Below are 10,810 nucleotides of genomic sequence, written 5' to 3'. Positions count from 1 at the left end.
AGTGCAGCAGTGCAGCAGAAATTTTTTTGTAACCTTGGCCAGATCTGTGCCTTGCCACAATTCTGTCTCTGAGCTCTTCCCTTTGACCTACACAGCTGGACTCAAATGAAGGTGTAGAACCATCTCAAGGATGATCAGAAGAAATGGACAGCACCTGAGTTAAATATATGAGTGTCACAGCAAATGGTCTGAATACTTAGGACCATGTGATATTTCAGTTTTTCTTTTTTAATAAATCTGCAAAAATGTCAACAATTCTGTGTTTTTTTGTCTATGGGGTGTTGTGTGTACATTAATGAGGAAAATTTTTTTACTTAAATGATTTTAGCAAATGGCTGCAATATAACAAAGAGTGAAAAATTTAAGGGGGTCTGAATACTTTCCACTGTATATAAATATATCATTATTATTATTTTTTAATTTCTTCTTATTAAAGTTACAAAAGTTATTTAGTCAAGAGCAGTAAGAGATTTTCTCTCACTGTTGTTTGATTAATATGAATGGCAGACAGGACTAATATTGGACAGCTTCCCCATTAAGACCGAAGTCCGGATCCAATATACTGTTACATATGCGTTTTCTTTTTCAGCTGTTTACTCTCTCATAAGACCTAAATTATTGTGTTTATGAGGATACTTGCAAAAACGGGGATTCTGACGCATTTGAGAGTGTGTTTATGTATTCGTTCAAAGCCAATAAAGCGGCAAAAAATGCACACTCCTCTCACACAGAAACAGAGACGGCGCACGCATATAGCTCTGTTGTTTGTGTTTCAATGGCTTAAAATCGGTTGTTTTAAAACTGCAGTGCTTAAAAACGCGTGTCCATACTACAGATGTAGTCCCTATAATATGAAACGATAGACTTTTTATTTCATCCATCTGATATATATCGTCATATCGCACAGCCCTAGTCAACTATGCATTAAATTTCTTTTTTCTAATAATTCATGCACTTGAGCAAATAGTTAGTGATGTCAGATTAAACTATCAACCCTTTTACTTTTATTTCTTCAGAAGTATTTCCTGCTGTTAACAAAAAAGCACATTTTAGCTGATAATCTTTCATTTAAGTCTTGAAAACCTGTTATGTGTCAACCCTGTTACCATCATAATTATCGCTCATTAAAATTATTATTTCATAAATTAAAATAAAAACTCTTACTGACTTTATCATCATTTCTTAAATAACATTACATCTTATCATTTCTTAAATCACATCACATCTTAAATAATAAACAGTTACCATCATTACATTTATTTTTTCTAATAATTTTTTTTTTAAGTCAGATTAAACTATCAACCTTTTACTTTCTTCATGTGTATTTCCTGCTGTATTAGCTAATAAGCACATTTAAGTCTACATAATCCATCATTTAAAACTCTTGTATTAGTGTTTTATATATGTATATATATATATACATATGACATATGTATATGTCAACCCTGTTACCATCATAACAAAATAATGTTTTATCCCATAACTAAAAAAAAACCCTCTTAATGACTATCTTTTCAGGAAGTGAAGACACATAAGTATTCATCTTAAGCTTTATCTTAAAATGTCAACTATGTTACCATCAGCACTACATATCTTTTTCTCTTAATTTATGCACTTCAGCAAATAGTTAGTCAAAATAAAACCTATTTTTTCATGAGTATTTCCTGCTGGCATAATCTATCGTTTAAAAGTCTTGAAGTCATGTTGTGTCAACCCTGTTACCATCATAATTATCCCTTGTTAAAATAAAAAATGTAAAAAATAATTTATAAGGTAATAGTTAGTATTGAAATATCAACAATCTAAAGCTTCCTAAACATTATAAACTTTCAACCCTGTTACTTTTCTGAAGGCATAGCCACCATTGAGATGAATTTCTTACAGAAATATTATAGAACAATCTGTCTAATGTCTTTTTCGTTTGTTCTTTCTCTCATTGTCTGTCCGTTAGTGTCAAATAAATGGATCCATGAAAGAGGTCAGGAATTCAGGAGACCATGCGGCCTGAAAGAGACAGATTGATCAAACACCTCCACCATCTTCTTCACGCACTCCTCCCCCTGGACTCTGAAAACATGAACAGAACTGCTGTTCATGTCCACTATGTCTGCAGCAGCCAACGTGTGACCTGTCACATTTATTTTTAACTGAAAAGTATGTGTGTGTGAGCCAGCCTACAGTTACATTACCTCTGTTAGTGCCTTTTGTCATTGCACACCAGGGCTTCAAAGGATAGAGCTATTCCTGACAACACTCCTTTACAAACAGGCCTTTAGCTATTAGCTATTGTATAATGGCATCATATCAGCATATCTCAAACACTTATTCTGACTGACAGCCAGACCAAAGTGACAAATGCCAGAAAGAACACAAAATGCTTGTTCGCAACATTCACAGAACGATAGGAGACAGTCGAATAAAAATTATTTTTGCTTCACTTGTGCCCTTGTCTTTTATAATAACAACTTATATATAACTATAAATAATTGTTAGAATTCATATTTTATATTTATATGAGTGCCCGTGGCATTCGTTTCACCATCTCTTTGGAAATGATCACAAAAATTGTGGCAAGGTCCCAAAATGTACTAGTGATTTTTACACCCTGCATCATTTGCATTCCAAAAGTAAAAAAATTGATGGTTTAATTTTGGCAATTATATTATTTAAAAGTAAATAAGAAAGTGCAAATAGTTTGAACACTTATTCCAAACTGCTAATTTTTCAGTGCAGTGGTTGATTGACAACTGAGTAGGTGACAGATGACTCGGAGAGTGCCAGAGACACAATAATAAATATAACAGAAAAATAACACAAAAAAAATATTTTTCTACAAAAATGATTACAATTGGCATCTTGTATGAATTTAGTGGAAAACATTTTGATTGTTTTTAAATATCATTTTACATTATAGTTCTAGTTTTAGTTCTTTATTGTTAACCTACAACAATGTTTTTTTTATTGTAATAATGTTGCCTCTGGAAAAACATACTTTATGTACAGCTGAATTATAATTCAGTTTTTAAATTCAACATGGCCTACTTGATGACATCAAGTAAAAATAATAGAACAAAAAGCCAAAATAACAAAAATAAAGCCTGTGATTTAGTCTGTGAACAGCTTTACTGTGTTGATACCAGGCAAACTGAAGATGTTCTGTAATTTTTTGTGTGTGTTTTTCTTATAAATCCACACATAACCAGCAAAATGTCAAACCCTTGTTTTAGTAAAGTGGTTGACAGGTGTTACATTTCTATTATAGTGTCAGACACTATTATTAATATCATAGAAAAATAAATGACATTTTTTTTCCCAATAAAATGATTTGTCACTGGTGTAAAAAAAACTTTTGGAAAACATTTTTAAATATATTTTTACTTTGTCTTATTTACTTGCCAACAATGGCCTTTTAATTAAAATGATGTTGCATCTGAAAAAACAAAACAAAAACACAATCGTACCTTATGTACAGCTTTGTACTTTCTGCACATTGCAGTATACTGTTGTATAATCATCTTTGGAATTCATTTTTATACAGGAATAAAATAAATGGGAATTACAATTTTAAATTATTTTTAAATTCAGAATGGCATGATGGCTTAAAAATTATGACAATAAGTAAATATATATAAATATATATATATATATATATATATATATATATATATATATATATATATATATATATATAATAAAGCCTGTGATTTATAAATTTGGGATTTTGTAATCTGGATCATGAGACCCCTCACGGACCCGTCCGAAGCAGCCCAATAACAGATCCACAGCAGCATTTACTGTTGATTTAATTTCGTCTTCTGTTTTGCCCTGCTTTGGGTTCACTTCCACCATGTCTACAGCAGAGAGAAGTCCTGGAGGGAAGTCGAGAACATACATTCATATCAACATGCCAAACAAAGACCACGAAGGATTATGATAATGAAATTTGTTCATTTAGCATTTGGCTTTTGGCTATGGCTTTTAATAGCTGATCTAGAGTGCACTCTAGAGAGAATCATGTCGATTTATTAAATTCACTTTACTGAGATGCATACAAAAGTAGTTAAACACTTATTGTACTGTTGTTTTCTACTATATTTTTATTTATTAACTGGGTTGTTGGTAGGTTTTGAAACTGACACAAGGGGGAGCTAACACATTTGTTAAGCAGCAAAGTGGGCTCGGATTTTTGGTTAAAGGGGTCATATGATGCTATTTTAAAGATCATTATTTTGTGTATTTGGTGTAACAGAATATATTGACATGCTTTAAATGTTCAAAAACACATTATTTTTCAAATACTGTACATTATTGTAGGTCCTCTATGCCCCGCCTCTCTCAAACGTGTCAAAGCCCCCTCCTTTGACAAGCGCAGTCTGCTCTGATTGGCCAGCTGACCCAGTGCATTGTGATTGGCCGAACAACACAAGCACGTGTCAGAAATGTAACGCCCCTTACCATAATCGCGAGCTTCAGCTAAATATCAAGTAAATATCAAGACAGTTAATAATGTCGTTAGTTTTACCATCAGTTCAAGCCCGAAAGGGCAACAGAGTCGCGTGACAGACACAGTGATGATGCAGTACACAAGCCGCGGTTAAGACAGCTGACGTGCTATGATTTCTGACAGACAGTTCACTCGCCTGTGATGTGACCCTGTTCCCCTCTCACACACACACACACGAAGCGTTACTCTGCGTGGCGCAAAACTCCGCATTTGAACAGTCAATAGCAAACTTAAACTAATAACAAAACATACTTACAGTCGCTGATTCAGAAGCGCCAGATTGTCATAGCAAAGTCGGAATTTACCCTTTTTTTTTTCTTCTTAGAAATAGCCTTTGTGCACAGCCGGCCTTGTACTCTTCTAGGTTCAAAAAACTGCATCAGTTCAAGCCCGAAAGGGCAACAGAGTCGCGTGACAGACACAGTGATGATGCAGTACACAAGCCGCGGTTAAGACAGCTGACGTGCTATGATTTCTGACAGACAGTTCACTCGCCTGTGATGTGACCCTGTTCCCCTCTCACACACACACACACGAAGCGTTACTCTGCGTGGCGCAAAACTCCGCATTTGAACAGTCAATAGCAAACTTAAACTAATAACAAAACATACTTACAGTCGCTGATTCAGAAGCGCCAGATTGTCATAGCAAAGTCGGAATTTACCCTTTTTTTTTTCTTCTTAGAAATAGCCTTTGTGCACAGCCGGCCTTGTACTCTTCTAGGTTCAAAAAACTGTCGTCCATAAAATGCATTGCACAAATTCAAACATCTGGGTTGTGCTGTTCTGTTGTAAATAAATCTTAGCCAATGATTTCTAATTGCATCTACTTCCGGAAGGCCAAATAAAGTGCTTTTGCTTTCGCACTGAATCACACAGCATCTCCCTGACATGCTGCTTCAACACTAACTGGTTGACTCTTAACTTTTATAAAGAATATCTCTTTGGGTTTGAGACTTTAGTCTTTGCAACTTTACAGATCTTCTTTATGCACCAAGAGCTTGTAACACTCCAAAGAGAAAGAAAAACTTGAAATCGCATCATATGACCCCTTTAATAATTTCAGAAAGGCCAAACAGCTGCCGGCTTATTAGCCTGGAAGTTTTAGAAATCTCTTTCCAACGACAGATCTACATATCCTCATGTTCTCACCTGTCTGACAGATGTGTTCAGTGATGTAGATCCCCTCTCTGTAGGTCAGGCCTCCCCCTGCAGGTGTGCCTGTTGCAGGTGACACTGATGGGTCCAGTGCATCAATGTCAAAACTGAGGTGGATGGGTTTTTTCACCCTGATCCAGAAAGATTGTTTCCTCAATACAATATTAGGTCATGGTAAATAGAAAATAAGTCACACACTTACTTTGAAAACATGTGATCGCATGTCTGCTCCATGACTTTTGCTATTCCAAGCCGATCAACTTCTGTCATGGAGAAGGCTTTGATTCCAAGGTACTTCAGGATATAACTGTGACGTAAAATATGATTTGAACTTCAAAAAGAATCTTGAAATAGTGATGTGATGCATGTATGATTTTGTAGAATCTACAAACTTACTGTTCTCCCGGGTCCACATCTCTGAGCCCAATGTAGACAATGTCCTTAGCTGCTACACAAGGTTTTAACCATGAAAAAGTTGGAATTATGGGAATCTAAGAAACATTAGGGGAAAAAAAGTACAAAATATTATCAATGTTTCAAATCATAAAACGTTGTCTCAAGTAAAGCTAAAGGACAGGAGGAACCTATTTATAGTAATATTTTACCCAAAAACCAAACAGGAATAGAATATATTAACAGGAAATTATATTTTGCTAAAAAGGAATGAAAATCTATTTTACCACTGTTGAAGTTTTTGTATCTTTTTTTGCAGAATAAGCTGGTTTCCTACATAAATTCTTATTAACATAATTCAAAGTCTCATTTTCATTATTGTAATTTGAACAAATTCTCTCTCTCTCTCTCTCTCTCTCTCTCTCTCTCTCTATATATACATGTATGTATGTATGTATGTATGTGTGTATATATATATATATATATATATATATATATATATATATCATTCTTATATGCGTTATACTGTTTTTAATTTATGGTGATTAATAAATATTGACTATTAGAATGAAAATAATGAGAATAAGTAATGAGAATCTTGAATTACTAGCAATAGCCAAAAAAAAAAAAAAGTTAAATGTGATATTATGTTAATGGGAATTTAAGGATAAATGTTCTAATTGGTGCATAAAAGTAATGTCACAAAGCAAAATAACTAAAAAATTTTTTAAAGGACATTGATGTGTTTTTCTGAGAATTTTATGAAATTTTCTATGAATGTTTCTATGAAGTAAGTTGTTGATGTTTATTAGTTATGAGCCATGCATGGTCAGGATGTTACAGTTGAACAGCTCTTTAGGAGTTTTTATTTTTTTTGGTGATGAGACTGACAGTAACGTAATAACTATGTAACATATTACGCAAACATTAACAAAGGTGCTGAAATGATTCAAGACCATCAGTCACCTTTGAGTGCAGTTCATGGATGAGGTACGACAGCGGTTGGCCGTGAATGTTTCCCGTTGGCGTGGTTGAAGGTGTGTTGATGTCTGCATGTGCATCCACCCATAAAATACTCAGCTCATGTCTTGAGGCGGCATGACCAGAGATCGAACCAATCGCCAAGCTGTAAAAACCAGCAAACCCATTTCTGAGAATAGGTTCAACAACGATTTCCTGCTTCCAAATATGAAATTGAACAGAAGTGAAAGCACACGATGACCTGTGATCTCCTCCCAGCATCACACAAGTGTTTCCATCGCTCTTGACCTTCTGCACAGCTCCTGCGAGCAGCTCATTGGCACGGCCGACTGCTCTCGGAGTCTTCAGTCTGCCAACTGGCTCATCATTGGGAACGTCCTCAAACGTCAGATTCCCATAATCCTTCACTACACAACCTGGAGAGGGACAAAGGGCTTTGTGTCATCATTTACACATAACGATAGTTTTAGCACGGAACACGAAAGGAAACGTGTACTGACCATTCTTTTCCATACATACAATCATTACAATATAAAGTTTCCATCCATTTGGATTACACAGTTTTAATGTGATGGATATTTGTCACTCATAAATAAATGAAACACGAAAGATTGGCTTAAATACATACATACAATTTTTTTAATGTGTTGGCTGTTGGGCTCCAAAATGACTTATGCACTATGTTTCCACAAATCTTATGATTTATGTGAAGAACACACCAAAATGTAAGTCATTCACTAAACATATATCCATAATATATTGTTTTGATGCACAGCATAAGGTTTGAGTTACCATTCATTTTTCCATTCCCTTTTTAATATATTTAAAATACTTTATTGGCATGACTGTGTGTACATACAATATTGCCTAAGCATTATTATTACACCAAAAATATAAAAGAAAAATAAATCTCAATTAATTTATCATATTACAATAACAAAGAAGGTAGAATTAGAGTAAGGTTATTATTATTATTATTATTATTATTCATCCGTTCATTTCATCCATTTCTTCGGAACTGGAAAGTGTGGCATGAGGTTGAGAGTTTGTGGAAGTGTTTCTCTCTCACCTCTTTTTTCTTTATATTTTGAAAAATATTAATATAATTATACATATTTAATAATAGAATAAAACAATTAATATTATATAATACTATCTTCAATAAAAAATATTATATTATATTATATTATATTATTTATTTATTTAAAAAAAAAACTGGCAGGCTGGAGACTGATATTGAATAATAAGTCCATGTTCATGTTATTTGTTCATTACTCTTTGCTCAATACTTGATTATATAACTACACTAACAAGTACACTGTGCAGTGACCCCATTGCATGTGAAGTCAAGTCACTTTTATTTATACAGTGCTTTATACAGATTGTTTCAAAGTAGTTTTACAACGATAAAAAGTAAAATATTGATACAATTATACAAATAGAGATCAATTCTGCTGTTAAACAGCTCTTTAAAAAACAAAACAAAACTGAACGTTCACTTAGGGAGTGTGCTATTCAGTTATTGAATGAATGCTGTTAAAAGTATCCTTCAAATATGTCAAAAATCTTGAAATGAATATTTAAATAAATCATTTAAGCCAGTCTGTCACTGATTTAACTTTAAAGACCTATAGAGTTCTCTGTTCTACTTTCAACTCAAGTTTTGAAGTAACAGCATTAAACATTACTGGGTTTGTTTGTGCAAATACACGCTTCACTCTTATTCAGTAACAGAACTCAATCCACAATACTGCACACAAATACACAAAAAGGGGAATGGTGCAACGTCAGTGTTACTGCTCCTATGAGATCGCATCTTAGGTAAATAAATAAAAACCACACATGGCAGCACTGATCTGCTGTCCTTGCATCAGTCCCTCTAGCTGTTTGTTTAAAGCCATAAAACATTTATGCAACAACAGACAGTTAGACAGATCAAATAAAGACCCTTTTTACAAAAATGGCAATGATAAATAACAATTGCATGTTACCTTACCTTAAAATACACATTAGCAGTTGCAGGTATTGTGTAATGGCTAGTTGACAAATAACAAATTACCATTTTTACATCAAGATTTAGGTTAAAGTTTAAATGAATTCATATACTGTACAGTCTATATTTTTTAGATGCTATAGCTAGTCATAATTTAATATTTTCATCCATTTTAACCACATTTAATCACATTTTTACATTTAAATGGCTGCAATATAACAAAGAGTGAAAAATTTAAGGGGGTCTGAATACTTTCCGTACCCACTGTATATATATATATATATATATATAAATTAATATAAGGGTAACACTTTAAGTTTTTTTTGACTGTTCTGGTAACACTTTATTTTAAGGTGTCCTTGTTACACATGTTACATGCACTTACTATAATAATAACAATTAGTTATGCATAATTCCATGCAAGTAACCCTATAAGCCAAACCCTTACATGCATAATTACGCTGCAATTAATATAAAGTGTAACCATATAAGTTATTATACATATAAAATTAATGTTTCTGAATATGAAATTATGGTAACCCTTTATTTTACTGTGTCCGTGTTGCATGTACTTACTATTGTAATAGCAAGAAATTACGCTTAATTATATGCAACCCTAAACAAAATCCTAACCCTAACTCTATAGTAAGTAAATGTTCTTAATTTTATTCAGTACTATGTGACATAGAGTGTAAATATCGGCAATAGTGTAAATAAAAGCAGTGTAAATATCAGGAGGTGTAGTAGTGGTACCTTCCTCTTTAAGTTTCTGCACCAATCCAGCAACTCGAATGAGGTCTGCTCCTCTCTGCACACCATCCCTCTGCTGCAGTAACAGTCAGTAACATGAGCACTGGACCACTACCATACTGCACCATGCAGGGATTTTTATGCAAACATATTCTTTTTTTAATACGTGAATATCATTATTTGAAAAGAGACGAGGACGTGTTTGGGGGCTTTATATCTCACCTGTCCTTTAGAGAAAGGTGCACCTATTATTCCCACACAGTGATGATGATGGAGGTCTCTTCTGAATATGTGAAAAGCGGCTCGTAATCCGCCGAAGCTCTTCATCACTGTTACAATGTATCCAGCGGCAGTCTGAGCAAGCGGCTCTAAAATCAAAGCAGATTGCAGGACGTGTGACGACACGCTGTGCGGGGACAGTGATTGGGCTGCTCGCGCTCTTCTGTCTTAACCTGGGGTTTCTTTTCTGTTTTGTTCAAGGAAAGTAAATGGGGAAGAACTGATTTTAGATAACACCATCGCTTAATTTGCATTCTAAGTGGAATTCATTTAAACTCAATTCATGAATTTGATTGAATTTAAACTCAACATAAAAAGCACATATGAAAATATAAACGTCTGTTGAGGATCAAGAAATTACACTTATTTATATTAGGCTATATATATATATATATATATATATATATATATATATATAATTTCAGTTTTTGTTTTTATAGTACATCAAGTTAAACAATGAAATTTTTTTAAACAAGGTTTTTTATTTTATTTATTTCAAGTAACAACAGTTATTTTATGGTTTTAGTTTTAATTAACTGTAGCCATATATACAGGTGCATCTCAATAAATTAGAATGTCATGGAAAAGCTCATTTATTTCAGTAATTCAACTCAAATTGTGAAACTCGTGTATTAAATAAATACAGTGCACACAGACTGAAGTAGTTTAAGTCTTTGGTTCTTTTAATTGGGATGATTTTGGCTCACATTTAACAAAAACCCACCAATTCACTATCTCAACAAATTAGAATAT

General features: G+C 33.6%; 2 protein-coding genes across 3 annotated transcripts in view; one reads left to right on the top strand and one right to left on the bottom strand.

Moving 5' to 3' along the window:
* Nucleotides 1-2,434, top strand: part of p4ha1a (prolyl 4-hydroxylase, alpha polypeptide I a) — a 28,232-nt gene extending 25,798 nt beyond the window's left edge. For both annotated transcript variants that reach the window (XM_016244765.1, XM_016244763.1), the window contains exon 15: nt 1,952-2,434. In XM_016244765.1, the coding sequence (XP_016100251.1) occupies nt 1,952-2,022 (71 nt within the window). In that variant the 3' untranslated portion in view covers nt 2,023-2,434. The remainder of the gene's footprint in view (nt 1-1,951) is intronic.
* Nucleotides 2,435-3,666: 1,232 nt separating this feature from the next.
* LOC107560550 (arginase-1-like) lies at nt 3,667-10,230 on the bottom strand. The gene is made up of 8 exons (XM_016244762.1): nt 10,001-10,230; nt 9,782-9,854; nt 7,277-7,451; nt 7,021-7,180; nt 6,058-6,152; nt 5,864-5,968; nt 5,656-5,792; nt 3,667-3,869 (listed from the first exon to the last, which is right to left on the bottom strand). Exons 1-8 carry the CDS (start codon nt 10,103-10,105, stop codon nt 3,706-3,708), a joined length of 1,014 nt encoding a protein of 337 aa, XP_016100248.1. The 5' UTR covers nt 10,106-10,230; the 3' UTR covers nt 3,667-3,705.
* Nucleotides 10,231-10,810: the final 580 nt, after the last annotated feature.

The sequence above is a fragment of the Sinocyclocheilus grahami genome, unplaced genomic scaffold (genome assembly GCF_001515645.1).
Source record: "Sinocyclocheilus grahami isolate Dianchi unplaced genomic scaffold, SAMN03320097.WGS_v1.1 scaffold733.1, whole genome shotgun sequence".
NCBI lineage: Eukaryota > Metazoa > Chordata > Actinopteri > Cypriniformes > Cyprinidae > Sinocyclocheilus > Sinocyclocheilus grahami.
The sequence above is the reverse complement of the archived record's forward strand: the minus strand, read 5'-3'. Positions and strand labels throughout refer to the sequence as shown.